At 43.9% G+C, this 23,821-nt stretch overlaps 1 protein-coding gene across 1 annotated transcript; it reads right to left on the bottom strand.

Moving 5' to 3' along the window:
• Positions 1-3,199: 3,199 nt before the first annotated feature.
• Positions 3,200-23,821, bottom strand: LOC132344084 (uncharacterized). Its single transcript, XM_059882396.1, has 3 exons — positions 23,707-23,821; positions 5,762-5,967; positions 3,200-5,542 (listed from the first exon to the last, which is right to left on the bottom strand). The coding sequence occupies exons 1-3, from the start codon at positions 23,819-23,821 to the stop codon at positions 4,916-4,918; spliced, it is 948 nt and encodes a 315-aa protein (XP_059738379.1). The 3' UTR covers positions 3,200-4,915.

The following is a 23,821-nucleotide window of genomic DNA, read 5'->3' as shown; positions in this document are numbered from 1 at the left end:
GTGAAATTCAAAAACAATGATGAGTAGCATCTTTTGTCAATCCTGTTAGCCACAGCTGTGGTTGGATGCATAACGACACTGGAGATAGTACCAAAAGTCTAGATTCCAGACCCCAGTAATTGTGAGACCTGACCCACAAGATCTTCCAGACTTCCCCTCCCCAGTGGTGGGTTTTAACATGAGCTGCATTTTTTCAGAGGCTCCTTGATGAGATTTCAGAAGTCCAGTTTCATTACAAATAGATTACAACGCTTGCTCCTTGGAAAAAAGTTGTGACCAACCTAGACAGCATATTAAAAAGTGGAGACATTACTTTGCTGGCAAAGATCTGTTTAGTCAAAGCTATGGTAGTAGCTTTTTCAGTAGTCATGCATGGATGTAAGAGTTGGACTATAAAGAAAGCTGAGCGCAGAAGAAGTGACGTTTTTGAACTGTGATATTGGAGAAGACTGTTAAGAGTCTTTTGGACTGCAAGGAAATCCAACCAGTCCATCCTAAAGGAGGTGAGTCCTGAATATTCGTTGGAAGGACTGATGCTGAAGCTAAAACTCCAATACTTTGGCCACCTGATGCGAAGAGTTGACTCATTGGAAAAGACCCTGATGCAGGGAAAGATTGAAGGCGGGAGGAGAAGGGGACGACAGAGGATGAGATGGTTGGATGGCATCACTGACTCAATTGCTGTGAGTTTGTGCAAGCTTCGGGAGTTGGTGAAGGACAGGGAAGCCTGGCATGCTGCAGTCCATGGGGTCGCAAAGAGTCAGACACGACTGAGCGACCGAACTGAACTGAACTGAACTGAATATTACAGCACATTGTAGGGGTAAGCCACCATTATAGCTGGCTACTCATTTTTCCTTTTGACACTGATGAGATAAAGATTCACATTTTAAGGCAAGGCAAGACAAATTTAAATTGAAAAATGGAAATAAAAAAAAAAACATAAAATAGAAGATAAACATAAAATAAACATAACACATACATAAACAAAAAGTTTAAACATAAAAAACCTATAAACTCTGTCCTTTTGGGCCGCCTCTGTTCCCTCCCGTGTGCACTGGGCATCTGCATCATGAATTAACCGGACCTCTCCAATTGCAGAAATACCTGCTCAACCCAGAAGATCCATTTTTCTTCTTCCAGCTCCAGCCAGAAGATAACATGCCTTAGATGATAACATTCCTTTCTCAATCTTGTAAGGGAACACGATGACCCACCACTCACCTTGCCCCTACAGACATCTTTGGTGAGCTTTATGTCCAAGGCCAAGAGATCACATCCCTTAAAGATAGAAATTGGTGGAGAACAGACTTGTTGGACGACCTGGGGAGACACTGGTCACACCTCATGGACATTCTTAGTTTAAATACCTACTTATGACCTTATTAATGCCACTAGTGATATTACTTGTATTCTGCTAATTTTACAAGACTTGTTTCTTGCAAATGTGTGACTGAGTTTCAAATAAAATTGATGATGATTAGGTGACTTAAAATGATTGATCAAATATATGTGTGTGGGCTAAGGTCATGTCCGACTCTTTGCAACCCTACGGCTGTAGCCCACCAGGCTCCTCTGTCCATGGGATTCTCCAGGCATGGGCAACCCAACTGGAGTGGGTTGCCATGCCCTCCTCCAGGGGATCCTTGTGACGCTGGAATCAAACCCACATCTCTTGGATCTCCTGCATTAGCAGGTGAATTCTTCACCACTAGTGCCACCTGGGAAGCCCTTGATCAAATATATAGTTCTATAAATTAATGATTAGACTATATTATAACTCTAGGTAAAGGAGGAAACAGCAAGAGGAAAACGTTTCTGGACCACAAGAGACTAGCAAGCCTAGCAATCCAGAGGCTTTGAGCTTCTATTAACAGGGCCAAATGCAGTGATAGCCCATTGAGAGGCCTTTCAACAAAATCCTTGTCTTACCTGGGAATGAACATTCCAAGTGCTGTGGGACAAACTAGTCACAAAATGCTTCCCAAACCTTGATCAAAATTAAGACTGAAAGGGAAGGGATTATAAAATAAAGAATATTGCCCACCTCCAGTGCAACAAGAATCAAGTCACTAGCCACCGCAGCTGCTCACCTACAGGACATCTTGAAAGGAATTCTGGGCAAAGATCAGGATGAGACACTTTGGACTCTGGGAAAACTGGCAGAACTGGTCCTCAGATAGTCAGATATTTTCAAGGAGAAAATTTTATGAATCCGTTTTCTTGCATCTTCCCATAGTTAGAGAAGCACTAAAACCACTAAGAAAGATGTCTGTTCTTCGAGAACAGCAGTAACCTTCTACCAAGATGAGTGCTTGAAAACCGCTTGCCAAAATCACCTGTATACAGACTTCTTCCTTTGCCTCTACAAAAGAGCCCTTAGAGCCTTCTAAAAGGCTATCTCCTGGGTTATAATCCTCAGGTTGGTGTGAATAAAATTTTCCATTTTTTTTCTTAGATTGATTATTGATTAATAGTCAACTGCCTATTTTTCATGGACAACTCTTACTAACTTTAATTTCAAAAAGTGCCCCCTGCCCCAATCCTGACAACACATTCTATCGGGACCACTCACCTTATTCCTGATTACTTAATGGAGTCAGGACTAGAGGTAGGATATAGAGACTGGGGGAGAAAGCAATGGCACCCCACTCCAGTACTCTTGCCTGGAAAATCCCATGGGCGGAGGAGCCTGGTAGGCTGCAGTCTATGGGGTTGCTATGAGTCAGACTTGACTGAGCGACTTCACTTTCACTTTTCACTTTCATGCATTGGAGAAGGAAATGGCAACCCACTCCAGTGTTCTTGCCTGGAGAATCCCAGGGACGGGGGAGCCTGGTGGGCTGCTGTCTCTGGGATCGCACAGAGTCGGACATGACTGAAGCAACTTAGCAGCAGCAGCATAGAGACTGGGAGGAATCTGGCGTGGTTACAGTAGCCTCCCTTTTTGGATGAGGAAGCCACAGCTGTGTTTAAACTATCTCTGGAAGCCTGTGTGTTTTGCTGGCTCTGTCTTTACGCTGTTAACCACCTGGTTATTTTACAGAGTTGGCTGGGGCAGGCCCTTTAGGGAGAAAAACAAATAGAGAACATGCTTCTTGCTCAATCACTATGATTGCATTTATATAGCCTGCCTCCGGCACAGACAATTGTAACCCAAGAAGTCAAGGATCAGAAGAGCTAAAGGTTTTTTTTAGACACATTTATTTAAAATTTGTCATCCATGAACAATAATCTGAGAGAATGAACAACCTCTGAAAAGAGGGTAAAGTCTTCCAAAGACTAAAAGATCTCAGACCATTGTAAACTGAAGCTAGAAGAATACTTGGCACACACTAAAAATTCATGTATTATACCAATGCACACATTCTGAGCATGTCAGGGGTGGCCAGTCTGGGGGCCAGCAGTGTACACGGCAGCCTTTCCAGATCTGAGGGAGGTGTTGACTAAGATAAAAACCACCATGTGAGAGCCATGAGTTTCAGTTTGATTGAAAAACTTACTGAGGACTGTAGCTGGGGAGACAGCCTCTCAGATAGCTCTGAAGAACTGCTCTGAAGAGATCAGGTCAGTATATATGTGATTTTGGCAAAGGGATACATGCATTCAAGCATATGTCTCAGTAGAAGGTCGCTGCTGGTCACGAGGAGCGTGTATTTCAGTTAATAATTTTAGAACTTTTCTAAGTAGAGGAAGATGCAAGAATCCAGGTTCGTAGAAAATTTCTCCTGCAATATTTCTAACTTTCTGAGGGCTCATCTGGCCTGTTTTCCTGGAGCACTGAGTACCTCATCCTGATTTTTGCCCTGAATTCCTTTCAGGGTGTGTTGTAGATCAGCTACTGTAGTGGCTAATGACTTGATTCTTGTAGAATCGGATGGTGGGCAGCATTCTTTATTTATGACAGTTTAGTGGACAGTTTCAGTACAGGGTGGTAAATACAACAGGGAAAGTGTGGGTATCCACAGAAGCAAAGGTCAGCCTTCTGGCCTCAGTAAATTATAGTTTTAAAAAGGTGCATGCTTAGTTGCTCGGTCGTATCCAACCCCATGGACTGTAGCCAGCCAGGCTCCTCTGTCCATGGGATTCTCCAGGCAAGAATACCAGAGTGAGTTGCCATTTCCTCCTCCAGGGGATTTTCCCCACCCAGGAATGGAACCCCCCTCTCCTGCATCTCAGGTGTAAACATTAATTTTTTTAAGTGTGCCTATTTTAAGGTAGACAGACTTGTCGCAGACTCTTATCTGCTGAAGAGGAGAAAGGTCAATCGTTTACAGCTTGAAAATGCGTCACAAACATTTCTTTTGGCAAAAGTTGAAGAAGCAAGGGACTTCCCTGGCCATCCAGTGGTTAAGACTCTGCACTTCCAGGGTAGGGAGTGATGAGGTTCCATCGCTGGTCTGGGGAACTAAGATCCCACAGGCCGCAGGGCTGGTCAAAAGAAAAAGCTTAAGAAACTACCAGAAAATGAGCCTTTTCCAAAGGGAGAGGGAAGTAAAAGAGCCCATTTCTGCGCTCAGTTCCTCCTCCCGTCCCCATCTCGGCCTACCCACCGGCACCTTGCTTACAGACACTCTCTTCCAGGCCTTTGAAATAATTATAACAAAGCTTTGTTTACATTTGGCTTCTCTGCAGAGGGTGAAGGGGGCCGGGCGCCACTGGCAGCCTCTTTCTTTGAGAGATAAGAATGCAAGGCATTCAAGGCTTGCTGAGGGGCTAGGAGTTGTGTTCCTCTCATCTCCCCACAGTGATGCTGGAAGAGTCCGAGACGGGCTCCAGGGGAAATCGGAAAGGCGAGCACACCCTGAGCCAGGGATTCTCGCTTGACGCAGAGAAAGTAACCCGCGAGGGCTCCTATATGTGCGCCCTCGAAGGGTTCAGTTTCATTCTGATGGGCAGGGCGGTGAACTGGGCGTCAGGCACTAACTCTGACCTTGATCACCATCCGCTGAAAGCGGCTGAGCACACTATAAGAGAAGCACAACTGGATGGTTCCCCCAGCTCGGGGGACCTCGCGGCAACCCCGCGCCGAGGGCGAAGCTGCCGCCGGTTCTTTCAGGACCGAGCGCTTGAGTGGCGGCGCTTCAAGGACTGAGCCCCAGGCACCCAGAGCGATGCGCACGGGCGGCACCTTCTGGAAAACTAGCCCTCGAGCCCGCACGACGCCTCGCTGGAAGCTCCCGGCCACGGGGGTTCTGCAGACGCCTCGGGGGACCCCGGAGTCCTGCCTGGGCCCGGGAGGCCCGGAACCGAGGGTCTTGGCTTTGGCGAGCTGGGCGGTGCGGGGCGCGCTCCCCTGGACCCACCGCAGAAGTTCTTCTCTGAGTCTGCGCCCACAGCATCTCCAAAGCTGTGCACGGACGTCAGCGAGAGCCCCTTGGTGTCTGCGAACACCACCCGCTTCCTGGGCCTTCGGGCTTCGGTAGATGGTGCCGGACAGGAGCGGAAGGCCGGCCGGGGCCGCGGATCCCCGTGGCCGATCCGCGAGGGTGCGCGCCGGCCGAGGCAGAGATGCATGGGGCGGCGCGCGGTCGACCGGGACCTTTGAAAAGAGGGGGGAAAGGCCTTCTGATGACAGGGCCGAAGGGCCAGCCTTTCCCGGCTGCAGCCCGCCGCCCCCGACCCCTCGTCCCACCACCGTCCTTCTACCCCACTGGGTTCCCGGCCCACCGCGTCGGATGAAACTGGACACGGAGAGGGTCGGTCAGAGCCGGGCAGAGCGCGGCAGGCCCAGCGAGCTGTCACGTTCAGGAGCGCTTACCCCGCCTCGGGACCGGGCGGCAGCGGTGGCAGAGATGTCGCTCCTCCGGTCTGAGACCAGGTGCCCCCCGCAGCAACTATTTATATGATCCTGACCCCCCAGAGAATCAGCTGTACTGAGGCCACTGCGGGGGCAGCCTATCAGAAAAGTCTTTCGTGTCAAACGTTGGGGGAAATGGAAAAGGATGTGACAAGGAGCAAGCGTGACTCAGACACTGTGCCCAGGCGATGGCACTACGTCTCTGACTTGGCAGGTTCAGGGTCACCTGTGGGAAGGCGAGTATTACCGGTAACGGGATGAGCCCTTTGGGCTGTAAACAGATGGGCTTTCAGGAATGGGAGGCTTGCCCAGGGCTCACGGCACTCTCCGCCCCTTCTGTGGCTGAGCCAGCCTCGCCCCCTTTTCCTTAGACTTCCTCAAGCTGCCCGCTTTCTGGCTGCTTTTCTCCACCACGGTTTCCTCCCAATCACACTTCTGTTACTGACTTCTCTCCCCGTGTTGGATTCTCTGTTGACCTACTACCTTGTACTTGTGTGTGTGTGTGTGTCTTTCAAGGAGGCCATACCTGGACCCGTACTGAGAGCTGGCAGAGAGACCTGGGCAAAGACCTCTGGTTCAGGCACTTGTGGCCAGAGTTACAGGGTCGTAGGATACAAAGTAGATTGATAAGGCATCCCACCTGTGTACCTGGATGGTACTCCCGGACTCTGAGCCTCTGTTGGACAGGCTCAGATTGTGTCAAGTGGTGGAGAGACCCCCCTGAAGCTTACCCCTTTAGCTTTAATGTACCCCAAGTCCTCAACACTCATACTTTCCTGGAAATCTAGTTTGTAGGCTGATGATTTGGAAGGGATGGGATTTGATTTTGTGCCCCTCTGCCATAAGGATGGTGTCATCTGCATATCTGAGGTTATTGATATTTCTCCCTGTAATCTTGATTCCAGCTTGTGCTTCATCCAGCCAGGCATTTCGCATAATGTACTCTGCATATAAGTTAAATAAGCAGGGTGACAATATACAGCCTTGACATACTCCTTTCCCAATTTGGAACCAGTCTGTTGTTCCATGTCCAGTTCTAACTGTTGCTTCTTGACCTGCATACAGATTTCTCAGGAGGCAGTTCAGGTGGTCTGGTATTCCCATCTCTTTCAGAATTTTCCAGAGTCTGTTGTGATCCACACAGTCAAAGGCTTTGGCGTAGTCAATAAAGCAGAAGTAGATGTTTTGCTGGAACTCTCTTGCTTTTTTGATGATCCAGCGGATGTTGACAATTTGACCTATGGTTCCTCTGCCTTTTCTAAAACCAGCTTGAACATCTGGGAGTTCACAGTTCATGTATTGTTGAAGCCTGGCTTGGAGGGTTTTGATCATTACTTTTCTAGTGTGTGAGGTGAGTGTAATTGTGCGGTAGTTTGAGCATTCTTTGGCATTGCCTTTCTTTGGGATTGGAATGAAAACTGACCTTTTCCAGTCCTGTGGCCACTGCTGAGTTTTCCAAATTTGCTGGCATATTGAGTGCAGCACTTTCACAACATCATCTTTTAGGATTTGAAATAGCTCAACTGGAATTCCATCACCTCCATTAGCTTTGTTGGTAGTGATGCTTCTGAAGGCCCACTTGGCTTCACATTACAGGATGTCTGGCTCTAGGTGAGTGATCACACCATCGTGATTATCTGGGTCATGGGAAGATCTTTTTCGTATAGTTCTTCTGTGTATTCTTGCCACCTCTTCTTAATATCTTCTGCTTCTGTTAGGTCCTTACCATTTCTGTCCTTTAGTGAGCCCATCTTTGCGTGAAATGTTCCCTTGGTTTCTCTAATTTTCTTGAAGTGATCTCTAGTCTTTCCCTTTCTGTTGTTTTCCTCTATTTCTTTGCATTGATCACTAAGGAAGGCTTTCATATTTCTCCTTGCTATTCTTTGGAACTTTGCATTCAAATGGGTACATCTTTCCTTTTTTCCTTTGTGAGCTTCTTGATGAAAGTGAAAGAGGAGAGTGAAAAAGTTGGCTTAAAACTCAACATTCAAAAAACTAAGATCATGGCATCCGGTCTCATCACTTCATAGCAAATAGATGGGGAAACAATAGAAACAGTGATATACTTTATTTTGGGGGGCTCCAAAATCACTGCAGATGGTGGCTGCAGCCATGAAATTAAAAGATGCTTGCTCCTTGGAAGAAAAGCTATGATGAACCTAGACAGCATAATAAAAAGCAGAGACATTACTTTGCTAACAAAGGTCTGTCTAGTCAAAGCTATGTCTTTTCCAGTAGTCATGTATGGATGTGAGAGTTGGACTATAAAGAAAGCTGAGCACTGAAGAATTGATGCTTTTGAACTGTGGTGTTGCAGAAGACTCAAGAATCCCTTGGACTGCAAGGAGATCCAATCAGTCAATCCTAAAGGAAATCAGTCCTGAATACTCATTGGATGGACTGATGAAACTGAAACTCCAAAACTTTGGCCACCTGATGGGAAGAATTGACTCACTAGAAAAGACCCTGATGCTGGGAAAGATGGAAGGCAGGAGGAGAAGGGGACGACAGAGGATGAGATGGTTGGATGGTATCATCAACTCAATGGACATGAGTTTGAGTAAGCTCCGGGAGTTGGTGATGGACAGGGAAGCCTGGCATGCTGCAGCCATGGGGTCACAAAGAGTCGGATACAACTGAGCGACTGAACTTAACTGTGCCCCTCTGACCATCTTGTTGTGGCTTCTTTGTCCTTGGAAGTTGGATATCATTTTTGGTAGGTTCCAGTGACTGAACAATAACAACAAAGTGTTTTTTGGGGTTTTTTTTTTTGTCGATGGTTGTTCAGCAGTGAGTTATGATTTTTGTGTTTTCCTAAGAAGAGGTGAGCTCCTGTCCTTCTACTCCACTATCTTGTCTCTTTCCGGGTTCTTACCTTGGGCATCCTTCTCAGTCTCCTTTGCAGACCCAGTACACTGTCCCTACCCCTTAAGCTTTAATGTACCCCGAGTCCTCAGCCCTCACATTTTCCACTTTATACCTTCCTGCCCCACCCCCACCCCAACTTTCTACCTTTTCCTTGGGTGTGTTAATCTGATTTTGACAATATTCAATTGCTTTCCTATGCTAACTCCCAAGTCTGTGCCTTTAGCCTGGAACTTTCTCTTGTGCTCCAGACTCCTAGATAATGATTCACTCTTTGATCTGGGTGGTGGTAACTCAGGTATGTCCCTTGTATAACTTTCTGTATATGTGTTTTATTTCAATCAATCATAAGTTTGTTTGTTTGTTTTTTAAAGGAAGGAGGCTGTTAATTATAAAATTGTTTGGAGATTTTATTCTTACAAAACAGCCTCAAAGTATATATAGGCAATGTGCATTTTTTACTTACTATATAGTGGACATCTTTTCATATTAGTATAGACGTAACCCATTTTTCACCCTAGTGCGTGGGATTCCATCATCTCAGTCTACTGTACTCTGCTACAGACATTTAAGTGGTTCTCAATGTTTTTGGCTAATGAAATAGTCCAACCAACAGTCTTGTATACGTAAATTTGTGTACACGTGTGAGAATTTCTTCATGACAGATAGAATGAAGACTGTTAGTTCAAAGGTACATTTAAAAAATTCTGTAAGTATGGCCAAATTGCCTCCAGAAAGGCTGTGTAAATTTATAATTCCACCAATAACCTTGAATTGCCTTTTTCCTGTACCCTCACCATCACTAAAAATGATCAAACTTTAAATACTTGCCAATATGATAGGTGGAAACTATCTCATGATTGTTTTGATTAAACAAAAATAGTAGTAGTATTTTTTCATGATTTATTGGCCATTTCCTTTTCAATCAAATGCATATTCCAATCTCTGGCCAATTTTTCTAGTAAACCATTTGTATATTTTTAGATTAAGTGATAGTAGCTCTTAGGTTAATAAATGATATTGGCAGAGTGGGCTAGCTAGCTGGAGGAAAATAAAGGTAGAATTCTACTTCACACCAAAAATAACGGAAGAATTTAAGAAACTATAAATTGTAAGAAAGAATTATAGGAGAATATTTGAATAGTTTTGGGGTGTGAGAAACTTTGTATGGCAGATGACACCATAAAAAAATCAACAGAACAAAAGACTAGTAAAATGTATTCGGAAATATTTGACCAACCAAGGTTATATTACCACTTCCTGAGTCAGGTTCGATCCTTTGTATTTTCTTAGAAAATCAGCTATTTCCTCTCAACTTTAAACTTAAATTTAATGATATGAGTTAGGCATAATGTTTTATTAATTTTTTTAAAAAGTTCCTTGTTATCTGCAGTCCTTTATTTTCATTATTATTATTATTTTTTTTGTTACACTGGGTCCTCCTTGCTTCTAGCAGGCAATGAGCAGGGCTTGCTCTGGTTGCGGGGGCTATTCTCTAGTCGCGATGCACAGATTTCTTATTGCTGTGACTTCTCTTGTTGCAGAGCAGGTGCTCGGGTAGCTGTGGCATGTGGGCTTAATAGTTGTGGGGGGTGGGCCCAGCTGCCCTGTGGCGAATGGAATCCTTCCAGACCAGGGATCAAACTCTTGCTTCCTGCATTGGCAGGAGGATTCTTAACCACCAGACCACCAGGGAAGTTCTCTGCAGTCCTTTTATTATTCCTAATATACTTTACTTGTGTTTTCTATTTTTTTTCATGATCAGATGAGGTTTTCTTAAATTTTATAGGCAGTGATTTTCTTTTGTCTAGTTCATGATTTTTTGTTTTCATTTTATGATTTTCCCCTTTTCTTTTTCTACTTTGTTTCTACTTTCTTCAGTGGAATACTTTATTTATTTTCCATCTTTTACGTTTTCCAAGAAATGCATTTGGGTGTACATTTTTCACAGAAAAACCAGGACATTTTTATGTGCAGTACTCTCATGGCCATTTAATTTTAAATAGGCTCTAATTTCCACTTCAGTTTTCTCTTTGACACAAGAATTGTTTTGAAGAGTGTAATTAAAATTTCTAAGGGATTATATTGGGGTGAGGATGCACTTTTCATGTTGCTTTTGTGTCTTGGGTCATCCTTCATCCTTTCTTCCTTATGAGACAAATATTTATGGATCCCTACTGTGTGCTAAACAATGTGTTTGCTGCTCCAGTACAAAGGTGAACAAAACCGGCAAGGTTGCTGATCACCTTGGGGTTTAATTTCTAGCATGCAGAAAACCTGGAATTTATTAAAATTTTCTTTGTTGGCTAGTATGTGAACAAATTTTCTTTAAAAAGCAAGTGTTTTCTCAGTTTGTTCAAATAAGGTTCCTCCACTTGATCTTCAGATTCTGAGAAAAGAGAGTTCAAGTCTCCTGTGATGATTGTATTTTTGTCAAATTCAAATATTCTCCCAGAGTTTAGGCTTCATATTTTTGTAACAGTATCTTATTTGGTGCGTGAAGCACTAATATATCTTCTCAGTGATTTCATCTCATATCAGTCGATGATAAACCTCTTTATCCTAACTAGTATTTTTTGCCTTGCAGTCTATGTTAACAATGCTATTGGGACTTCTATTTTGCTTTGTCAGTATCAGTCTGTTACAGCTTTGTTTATTTCTCTATTATCCACTTTTCCACTATGTTAAATGTTGAGTTATTTGGGGGAACAGAAAACAGTTGGACTGTGCTTTTCTAGATTTGACCTCTTTTTATCTTGCCCTTTCAGAAAGCTCTGTTTTCGGTTGACCTATATTGTGTAAATTTGTTTTTCTCTGTTTATATTGGCTGATGCCAAGTATCTAGCTCAGCATGATCCTGGCACTGCTATCAGAGCTCAATTAGATTGCAAGAGCAGTTTCACAGGCAATTATCTAGACCTCCTTTATCAGGATTTCGTGCATTTATCCTGCATGCCTTAGACCTCTTGAATCTGTTCAACACAGAAATATACCTGCACACACACGAATATCCCAAAGTCTTAAAGATTCTAAAAATCCTTCACCCACAAAGAGACCCTGACTTGGAGGGAGATATTCAACCAGAGTGAGAACTGGAAAAGAGCTCCTACACACTAAGTGACCTCACTATTCAACACAGGTTTTCCACGGGGCAGCTGGGAAGCATAGCCTGTGTGTGAGCTGCCTGAAGAGCAGGAGGCCAGAGCATAAACCCAGTGGACAAGCAGCATGGGATCAATCGGGAAAAGACAACTGAACTTCTGAGTCCGAAGGGCTGGGTTCCAGTCTTGGCCAAACCTCCTCCTGATGATTATGGAAAAGCCATGATATATCTTCCGATGGGACAGTGACACCTGTGACAATGTACAGGAAGAAGGCAGGGCTTCCCTTGTGGCTCAGAGGTTACAAATCCGCCTGCCAACCCAGGAGACATGGATTCAACCCCTGGTCCAAGAAGATCCCACGTGTCTCAGAGCACCTAAGCCTGTGTGCCGCAACTGTTGAACCTGCGCTCTAGAGCCTGGGAGCCTCAACTACTGAGCCCGTGTGTCCCAACTACGGAAGCCACGCACTCTAGAGCCCGTGCTCCGAAACAAGAGAAGCCAGCACAATGAGAAGTCTGTGCACGGCAACGAAGAGTAGCCCCCACTTGCCACAACTAGAGAAAAGTCAGAGCAGCGACGAAGACCCAGCACAGCCAAAAATAAATAAATAAAATAAAACTTTTAAAAAGAAAGCAATAATTGATTAACCGTTTCTACGTGCAAAATATTTTGGAATTCTCAAAACCCCTTCCGTACTTCATCTTACTTTTCCCTTACAACAACCTTGTTATGGTGTTATTTTGTTATCCCTATTTTACAGATAAGGAAGTCATTTCTCCAATATTCCTGAGTTAATAAAAGTGCATATGTAGGGCTTGAGCTTAGTTTTCTAACTGCAAATTCCATGCTAATGCTTCTAGCTTGATGGCCCATCCAGGTGGTATGGATTTGATTATATTGCTAGTGCATACCTCCTACCATCTTGTGATTTCTTCTGTACACCTTTGGATGTAGAATATCTTTTTTCTTTTTTTGTGGATTCCAGACTTTTCTTTTTAATTGATGGTTGTTCAGCAGTTAATTGTAATTTTGGTGTGCTCGTGAGAAGATGTGAGTTCAGGGTCCTCCTACCTTGCCATCTTGCTTCCAACTCTCTGCCCAGGATCATTTTTGACAACCAAAAGGCACCTTCAGATGTAAGGAATTATATTGATTTTCTGAAAGAGGTATGTATGGGACACGAAACCTGCAGAGGACTGTTGGGCTGCAGGCAGATGGAAAACTGGAAGGCAACTCATATTTTCTGGTCTGGTCTTTTGTAAGTGTTAGGTGAACAAATATTTATACCTTTCAGGGCAGAAAAACATCTATTCATTGGCATCTCCAAGACCATAGCTTCTGTGACCTTCTGGACCACTCCAGTTAACTTGATGAGAAAAGGCCATTTCTTCAGGACACAATATAGGTCTCTTTCCTCTTCATAAAAGACCTAGGTTGGGCTTATGTTACTCTCCTGACTCTGGTCTATGTATGTTCCAAGCATGCTACCTCATGCTTTAGAAAAGCAGTTTGATTTTTACCAGACTCCATTGTTTTCCTCCTAGGGTCATAATATTAGAAAATTTTCGTCTTTTAACATTCATTAAAAAAAACAAACAAACTTGCTTAATTCCTTCCTTCTCTTTTCAGTTTGTTTCCTAACCATTTCCTCCTGAATTTTTATCCCACAAAACTAATTTGCCCCTTAAAAACCAGGATCAAATTGGGTCATCAGATCTAGTTTATGCCTTGAATTACAACATGCAAACTGATATCTTGTCATTGATCATCATGTCCAGATCCCCAGAGGTTCTGGTTCATTCACTAAATGGAGCAGCTTCTAAGCCACCATGCTTGGCTCTGAGTCACAAGCAGTGAGGCCCTTCCTGGGTGAGAGGGGACAGTCTTATGCCTTTCTTAGAGGCCCCCAGGGATGGACATTTCATGAATCCCTTCTTTGCTGTCTTAAGCTTGGGGCAGTAAAGCAAAATACCACGGACTGGGCGACTTAAACAACATTTACTTCCCATAATTCTAGAGGCTGGAAGACTTGGGTCAGGGTGCCAGTGTGGATGGGTTCTGATGAGAGCCCTCTTCCTGACTTGTACATTGCTGCCTCCTTGCTATGTCCTTACATGGTGGAGAGAAGTATGGCTTTGGTCTCCTCCTCTTCTTGTAATAGCACTAATCCCATCATAGGCGCTCCATCCTCATGACCTCAACTATACCTAATTACCTCCCCAAAGACCCCATCTCCAGGGGACTTCCCTGGTGGTCCAGTGGTTAAGAATCTGCTTTGCAATGCAGGAGACTTCAGATCTGACCCATGGTCAAGGAACTAAGATCCCACATACCACAGAGCAACTAAGCCCACACACCACAACTAGAGAGTCTGTGGGCTGCAACGAAGGATTTCACGTGCCATAACCAAGACCTGACACAGCTAAATAAATAAATAAATATTTTTACAAAAAGTCTCCATCTCCAAATACCAAGGAGCTTCCACACATGAATTTTGCTGGTGGGGTGAGGGAGACACAAACCTTTGGTCCATAATAGTCTCCAGTTTATACTTTTAATCTTTGTAATTCAGAGACTTCTTCATGTTCAGAGAACATTTCTTTTAAAATATAATTTTATTATTCTCTGGTCCTTTTAAAGAATGAACTACTATTTAGCATTACTCTAAAAATTATTTATTTTAGGGATATATATATATATATATATACACCTCGTGTGTGTGTTCATTATTTAAGCTAAACAATTCCTTTCCTTATTATGGCCTGTTTTCTATGCATTTGGTCATTTTACTCAATCATTTAACTCTAACATAGAAAGGGAAGCATATGCACAAATATTTTCTTGGTGTTATTATTTTAGGTTGGTGGGATTTTAGGTAATTTTCATTTTCTTCTCTCAGCTTTTCTTTTCAAACTATTTACCAGACATACATATTTTAGTAATTTAAATAACTAAACTTAAAAACTAAAAGCTATTCAGATGATTTTATCATTTTGATACTGATTTTATCAGTATGATTTTAGGACTGAAACAAATGTACAGACTAATGGGAAAGGACAGGCAAGCAAGAAACACACACACAGTTGGAATCTGACAGTCTTAGAAGTCAGAGGGAAACACACATATGCGCACACCTCTCAAAGTAGTGTTGGAATCTGTGGACCTTGCTGGTCATTGGAAGCCAGCTGCCGTTTTCAGTTGTAGGAGCCAGCAAATCTCATTTTTCCTAAAGCTAATTCAGGGTGACTTTTATCACTTACAGCCAGAATCCCTATTCTCTACCCTTGTCTCATGGTTAGCTCATCCATCCCAGAACGTCAGCCTCACCTGAGTGCTGATGAATTCCATATCCCACTCCAGACCAGATCTCTTTCCTGAATACATCCCAGACACTTAGGCTCCTACAGCATCTTCCCCTTTCATATCCCATGAAATCATCAAGCTCATGATGTTCACGGCATCATCACTTTCTTTACTCACTTCCACCTTACAAATCTGTTCAATGTTATCCATCCTGTATCAATGAACAGCATTGTTTTCACAGTTACCCAGATCAGATGGGTAGCTAGCCTTTTTTTTCCACTCTAGTTCCGCCCACTTCCAATCTAAGTGCTCATCCTCCTGCCTTAGACTTGCTCTTTGCTAATGTTCTTTTTCAAATCTCCAACATTACTCTCTATTCCTTCTAGATCCTCCCTGGAAGGTTTGCATTCATCTTGTTTAACCTCATGAGGATGGTTGGCTTCCAGTCTATTAATTCCACCATCTGGAGGATGTGAATCTGTTACCTGTTTCCTCTATTGGTTTCATCCTCACATGCCCAGTTATCTCTCTGCTACATACTGTATTTGACAGATTATGCATAGGGACTTCCCTGGTGGTCCAGTGGCTAAGACTTCATGCTTCCAATAGAAGGGGCCTGGGTTCAGTCCCTGGTCAGGGAACAGATAAGAGTTTGTAGGCTATAATGAAAGATCCTGCATGCCGCATGTAAGACCTAACACAGCCAAATAAATCCATAAATATTTCTAAATAAAAATCATGCATAGAAATCAGCTTCCCTGGTGGCAGAGTGGTAAAGAATCTGCCTGCCAATGCAGGAGATACAGGTTTGATCCCTGGATCAGGAATATCCTAGGAGAAGGAAATGGCAACCCACTCCAGTATTCTTGCCAGGAAAATCCCATGGACAAAGGGCTCTGGCAGGCTAGAACTCACACAACTGCAAAGAGTCGGACATGATTTAGTGACACACACATGCATAGAAATTATTTAAGGCCTAGAATGTTCTCTTTCCTCAGAGACTATTTTAGTGCAGTCAGGTGCCTGGATTGCTTTAATCTAGTTTACAATTTTGAAATTTTCAGGACCATCTACTGGATTCCAGGCTGCTAAGGTCTCTGTGTCAGGGGCTGGTGTCCTAATTCACCTGTGCTTCTAGAGCCTGATTCTGAGCCCAGGGTGGTTAACCAGAACTCTCAGCCTTCACAGGCCCAATTATTTCCCCCTGGTTCCACCAGGCCAGGGCTGCTTAACCTTTTCTATCCCCTTGGCAATTTGATGAAACTGTGGACACCGTCTCAAAACAATATTTTTAAAAACCTGAAATATGTAGAGAACAAAATATAAAAAAAGAAATCAAAGGGGGAAAAATTAAAATATATGACATTACAAAGGAATCCCACTACATTGAATAGAGTTATTAAAACATTTAAAAAACCTTTTGATAGTCATACATGGATTTCTTTATTAAAGCATTAAACAGCAAATTCAAGCAGTGGGTCTAAAAGTGACTGCAATTTAGAAATAGTGATGAATGTAAATGACATTGTGAGATACAGCTATAAATATAGTGTGAAAATAGCTGATTTCTGTTGGTGACAAAATTGCAGGAATACAAATTCGTGAGGCTTGTGGCCCAGACTCACAGTAGAAGGAAAATCCAAGTCTCATTTAGAGGTGAGTGAAAAGAAAGTCGAAATTTTCTTCTTAACCAGGTTCATGGACCCCTGAGCCACCTGCTCATGAACCCCAGGTTTAGGGTCACTGCCTCTGCTGTCAGAAGCACTGCTGGGTCATGGCTACCATGTTGCCTTGTTAACACTGGACTCACCCGTCCTGACCTGTTTCCGCCCCGGATCTTGTGCAACAATTCCTCACTAGCTCATTGGCCATTTGATGTCTGTAGACAAATGCTTTCTCTATTTTGTCTGATCTGTAAATTGTCTTCAGCATGAGAGGTGACCCCAGAGATGCTGGCCCATCACCACGTGTCTCCACCTTTACAGGCTGCTGGGTCCTTATTCTCCTCACCTGGATGGCCAGCATGGCCACTGGCTTCTAACCCTATAGTCTGCCCGCCATTCTCTGCAGTCCCCAGGGGGATTTTTCTAAATGCAGATCAGATTTCTAAAAATGTAAATCTGACCATATCAGTTCTTAAGGTCTTTCAAAGGCTTCCAGATGTTTCAGTGCAAAAATTCAGATTTTTTTGAGCACAGTAAACCAGACCCCTGTAAGATTCCTATGTCATGTAAATCTTACAAGTCTCCTAGGAGACCCTGTAAGACGGGTGCTCTCATCCTATTCTCTTGCCAAGCCCCACTCCTTGGGGGCCCAGAATGATCTGTGTGCTTAGAGGCTCCTGTGCCTCTAACACATGGCATTTCCACCCGAAACAGCCATTACCTCTTCCCCCCTTGGCCTGGCTAACTCCTTGAGTGTTTCAAGTCCTGGCTCAGGCATCACCCACTTCTGGGAAACTTTTGCTATTTCTTCATCTTTGGAGGTCTTCTTATGCTCTTTCTTAACACTCCTTGCCCGTTCTTACGTTTGTAAAAGCGTGTCATCTGTGATTTGCGCTCTGGTTGGTCTGTCTCACTAGACCATAGGCTGTTTCAGGTCATGCGGCGTCCTTGCTCTGAACGCACAAGGGCACAAGTGGGTTACACACCCCAGTGTCTGGCCCTGTGGGTTCATGGACCAACTGAATGCAGTTAAACTTGGCAACTACTTATATGGGTTGCCTCACTGATCTGACCTATCCCCTCTTTCTAGAGTTCTAAAGAGGCAGGACTCTACAACTCTTGTCTTTATTACCACTTTTCTTCCTGCGCCTCACTTAAGAATTTGTGTTCTGTGAAATGGCTCATTCTCATACGGCATTGTTTTTGTGTTTTTTTAAACGGCTGTGCATTGCTGAGAGAGCTTTTCTCTAGAAAACGGGCTACTCTCTAGTTGCGGTGCACAGGCTCTCATTGCGGTGGCTTCTCTTATTGTGGAGAATGGGCTCTAGGGCACACAGGCTTCAGTAGCCACGGCACGTGGGCTCAGCAGGTTCGGCTCCTCAGCTCCGGAGCACAGGCTCAGTAGTTGTGTTGCATGGGCTTAGTCGCTCTGCGGCAAGTGGGATCGTCCCAGATCAAGGATCAAACCCGAGTCTCCTGCATTGGTAGGTGGATTCTTTACCACTGAGCCACCAGGGAAACCCCCTCACGTAGGTATTTTGAAAATTAGGAACTTGAGGTTGCTCATATATGCCCAAATGACTATGCTGTGCTTATTTATTCTTTACTTAATTCTCCCTGGGGTCGTTTTTTAAATTAAGACAAAATAAAATAGAAAAGCTGGAGGTATGAAAAGGAGATCAGTATTTAGGGAAAGATCCAGGCCAAGGTCACAGGAAGCTGAGATAAGACAGTGAAACAGGAATTGCCTCTGAGCCCCGTGTTAGGAAGGCTGAAAGGGAAAGTGATGGGACTCATCTGCATGATAAAAAAGAAACATATGCATTTGAAGAGGCAAACGTTTATGGCACTAAATTTTAAGAAAAATGTATTACACTACACGGATCCTCATAAAGAAAAGAATGGGTCATGTGACTGAGTGAGTGAGTGAGAGTCGCTCAGTTGTGTCCAACTCCGCGATCCCATGACTGTAGCCTGCCAGGCTCCTCTGTCCATGGAATTTTCTCCAGGTAAGAATACTAGAGTGGGTTGCCATTTCCTTCTCCATGTGACTGACAATGTCTTCAATTGTAATTTTCAGAAGACAGGAAGATGTTGTTCACAGGGCTATGTCTTTGCTGAAAGCAAGGAACTTATACATTAGCTCAGGGATGTTGCTCTCTGGGTTTCCCTGGTGGTTCAGAATCCACCTGCCAATGCAGGAGACATAGGTTTGATTCCTGGTAAGGAAGATCCCTTGGAGTAGGAAATGGCAACCCACTCCAGTACTCTTGCCTGGGAAATCCCATGGATAGAGGAGCCTAGAGGGCTACAGTCCACGGGGTTGCAAAGAGTCGGACACTCTGCAGTGAAAAGGAAAAAAGAGGAATGAGTTTTTCTCTTTCCCTTTCCTGAGAGCAAAGAAGATAAAGAGAACAGTGAGCAGGCCTGACTTTTCCTAGTTTTTACTTTAACTGTAAAATGTGTAAAACTTGCATGTCTGTTAGTTTGGTTTTCTGCCCCCTAACTCTGCAGGAACTACAATTCACACTTTTTCCTTTGACTCTATGCTAAATATATCCCCTATCTGGTGTTTACACTTACAACACCTTTCCCCTTGTAGTTACATATCAGAAAGGCCACAGAGCCAGCCAATTGCCAGACTCAATTACTGATGCCAGTCAGTAACTGCTCCTTTACCAGACTGTGGAGGGTGGGGGATCCTGGCGACCAGCACCCACCGGCCACTCCTCCAGGCCAGGTCATCTCTTGTCCCCTGCTGGGTCCTGAGTGCTAGAGAGGTCTGCCTGGCACACAGCAGGTGCTCACTAACAACCTTGAGGGGGTACCTGGTCCCCTATTTTACACAAGGGGACACTGAGGCTCAGGCCTCCCGCCCCCACTTTCAGGCCAGGCTTATCTGGGAGAGACCCATGGGGGGCAGTTCAGTTCAGTTCAGTTGCTCAGTCGAGTTTGACTCTTTGCGACCCCATGGGCTGCAGCACGCCAGGCCTCCCTGTCCGTCACCAACTCCTGGAGTTTACTCAAACTCATGTCCATTGAGTCGGTGATGCCATCCAACCATCTCATCCTCTGTCATCCCCTTCTCTTCCCGCCTTCAGTCTTTCTCAGCATCAGGGTCTTTTCAAATGAGTCAGTTCTTTGCATTAGGTGGCCAAAGTATTGGAGTTTCAGCTTCAGCATCAGTCCTTCCAAAGAATATTCAGGACTGACCTCTGGATGGACTGGTTGGGTCTCCTTGCAGTCCAAGGGACTCTCAAGAGTCTTCTCCAACTCCACAATTCAAAAGCATCAGTTCTTTGGCGTTCAGCTTTCTTTATAGTCCGACTCTCACATCCATACATGATCACTGGAAAAACCATAGCTTTGACTAGATGGACCTTTGTTAGCAAAGTAATGTCTCTGCTTTTTAATATGCTGTCTAGGTTGGTCATCACACTTCCTCCAAGGAGCAAGCGTCTTTTAATTTCACGGCTGCAGTCACCATCTGTAATGATTTTGGAGCCCCCCCAAAATAAAATCAACCACTGTTTCCACTATTTCCCCATCTATTTGCCATGAAGTGATGGGACCAGATGCCATGATCTTAGTTTTCTGAATGTTGAGCTTTAAGCCAACTTTTTCACTCTCCTCTTTCACTTTCATCAAGAGGCTCTTTAGTTCTTCTTCGCTTTCTGCCATAAGGGTGGTGTCATCTGCATATCTGAGGTTATTGATATTTTTCAAGCAATCTTGATTCCATCTTGTGCTTTATCCAGCCTGGCATTTTGCATGATATACTGTGCATATAAATTAAATAAGCAGGGTGACAATATACAGCCTTGACATACTCCTTTCCCAATTTGGAACCAGTCTGTTGTTTCACGTCTGGTTCTGTTACTTCTTGACCTGTATACAGATTTCTCAAGAGGCAGGTCAGATGGTCTGGTATTTCCATCTTTTAAAGAATTTTCCACAGTTTCTTGTGATTCACACAGTCAAAGGCTTTGGCATAGTCAATAAAGCAGAAATATATGTTTTTCTGGAACTCTCTTGCTTTTTCAATGATCCAGTGGATATTGGCAATTTGATCTCTGGTTCCTCTGCCTTTTCTAAATCCAGCTTGAACATCTGGAAGTTCATGGTTCACATACTATTGATGCCTGGCTTGGAGAATTTTGAGCATTACTTTACTAGTGTGTGTGGTGAGTGCAATTGTGAGGTAGTTTGAGCATTCTTTGGTATTGTCTTTTTTTGGGATTGGAATGAAAACTGACCTTTCCAGTCCTGTGGCCACTGCTGAGCTTTCCAAATGGGGGGCATGTCACCTGCAAACGCATGTTTTCATTAGCAACTTGAACTGTTGACTGATGAATGTTTATGACTATCTTTGAAACAGCACAAGGGGAAGAAATCAGGATCTCATCACCTTTCTTCTTCATCCAACTCCTGACAGCCAGCCCTTGCTTATATGAGCCCCGAGATTTCTTATGGAGCTGGGCACACAGTTCTTGAGGCGTGAACCTTCTGTGTTCCACTCTCTGCCAGCTGAGAATAAAAGCCACCTTTCTATTTCCTCCAAACTCTGTCTCCATATTTTTTTATTTGGCTTCAGTGGGCAGAGAAAGCCAAGATTTTGGCCAGCAATAATACAACTGAGTGACTAAACAACAACCGTCGCTTTCTGGGATCAAGTTTGATACGGAAATAAAACTTGAGAAGCAAGAGAGACAGATGGATGGCACTGCCCTTAATATGTTTCTTGTTTCCTTTATTAAACTGTGGGCATGCTGTGGCTAGCCGCCTGTTCATGACTTGAGTTCACAAAATGCAGACTTGAGGTGGTTTATTGGAGATCGAAAAGTTTTAGATATGAGAAGATGACAGATTTTATGATCTTTTACAAAAATAAAGGAGGAAGGCTATAGTCTTATTCAGACTGAAGGCCAACGACTCTGTCTTGAGGGCAGCCATGCCTGCACACAGAGCTAAGCTATTGCTGTTTGTTAGCAAATGAAGTCAGGTGAAGCATATGCTATTTTTCATTTAGGTTATTCATTGGAAGGACTGATGCTGAAGCTGAAACTCCAATACTTTGGCCACTTGATGTGAAGACTTGACTCATTGGTAAACACCTTGATGCTGGGAAAGATTGAAGGCAGGAGGAGAAGGGGACGACAGAGGATGAGATGGTTGGATGGCATCACTGACTCAATGAGCATCGGTTTGAGCAAACTCAGGGAGACAGTGAAGGACAGGGAGGCCTGGCGTGCTGCAGTCCATGAGGTCACAAAGAGTCGGACACGACTGATCGACTGAACAACATGCCCAAATCATCTTGTTGGCACCAGTTGCTATTGTTAGCAAGTCCAAACTCACTCTGCTCACCACACAACAGGCCAATGAATTCAAGAGACAAGGGGTTGAAGCAAGGAAGAGACTTAAATATGAGAGTTAGCTGACCAAGAAGATGTCAGGCTGGTGCCTCAAAATAACCATCTTAGAGGGGTCTGGATGCCAGGTTCTTTAATAGATCAGAGATGGGCGGCGGGTGAAGAAGCAAAGTAAAGTTTCCATTCATCTTGCAAACATCACCTAGAATGGCAGGCCTCAGGCAGGAGTATGTATTAATATCTTCCTTTCTGCCAGCTACAGGTGGACAGGGTTCTGAATAAAGGCACTTTAGTTGAACAGTCAGGCAGAGGGGCAGGATTCTCTGAGGCAGGCCCTTCTCTATGATTATAGTAACAGAAGCAATGAAAAGCAAGTCAAAGAAGCAGTTCCAACATGGGGTCAGAACTGGCTTCTTTTCTGCAACACAATTACTGTGGAATTATTTATATCTTACTTAATTCACCCAAAGAACTCTGGTGGAACTTGAATAAAGATTAACTAGTAAACGTGTAAGTATGAAAAAGAAATTAGGAACCACTTAGGGAATGAGAAAGGACAATTTAAGCAGGAAGCTGGAGTACAATGCTAAGACTAGAGCTTACTTTATAGGATTGTTATGAGGATTAAACAAACTAACTTGTGGAGGGCAATCAGTTCACTGTCTAGGACACAAATGCTCAAAAAATATTAACCTCCTAGGACTTCCCTAGTGGTCCAGTGGTTAAGACTACAGGGGGCAGGTTCAATCCCTGGTCAGGGAACTAAGATCCCACAGCCTAAAAAAAAAGTTAGTTTCCTTTACCCACTTCGTCTGCAGGCAATGAGTAGCCACAGAAGTTTTTAGAGAGGCAATGACATAGTTAGAATTAGACTTGAGGAAAATCGTAGGTTCATGGATAACAGAAGCAGTTATTTGAACTTTTAAAACATTTACATTTGAGCTTTGGAAAAACTTTGGATCTCAAGCAGTACCTCACTTTAAAAGCTGACACCAGTTTTTCATAAAAGCTTTGAACCCAAGAAAATAATCTCCTTTCAACCTTTGTAGTCGTGGCTGTTAAGACAAATTTTCTTCTGAGCCAATCTCGTATTTTCAGATTTACTTAGGAAGCCTTCTTAGGATTCCTGGTAAACTCCTTGGGAGCAGAAATAGTCGTTGACTTTTGTCCTGATTCTCACAGAACCTAAAAGAACTGGACAAGAAGCCAGGCTTGGGTAAACATGTGCTGAATTGGTATTGAATATTTTTCCTTAACAAGGCAGGAGAAAATGTAAGCATCGTGATGTGTAGAACATGATCTGCTTAAAGCAGAAAAAACTCCCATGGTAAGAAAAATGCCATCTCCTCTAAAGGAATGCAAATGGTAGTGGTTATGAGACAGGTCTGGGGCCCTTTGCTGCAGTGCTGCAAATGCATGCAGCTGAACACACGCCTCCTCGAGCTACAAAGGGCAAAGAAATGATATGGGACTAAATACCAACATGCATGAGAAGCTGGGGCGAATCCTGGACCAAAAGGTTCAAAAAGACAAAATCCAACTGCCATTTCTGAAGAGCCAGGAGCAAAAACTGAGCACTGGGAGCAAAGGGACGGTACTGTGCATGCCCCCTGCACCCAGCACCACAAAGCGGTGGGAGAGCACCCAAGCCACCCCTGCCCCTGACCTGTGGACACACCCGGTGCCGATGCTGTTGTTCAATCGCTCAGTCAT

The sequence above is a fragment of the Bos taurus genome, chromosome 27, assembly GCF_002263795.3.
Source record: "Bos taurus isolate L1 Dominette 01449 registration number 42190680 breed Hereford chromosome 27, ARS-UCD2.0, whole genome shotgun sequence".
Taxonomy (NCBI): Eukaryota; Metazoa; Chordata; class Mammalia; order Artiodactyla; family Bovidae; genus Bos; species Bos taurus.
The sequence above is the reverse complement of the archived record's forward strand: the minus strand, read 5'-3'. Positions and strand labels throughout refer to the sequence as shown.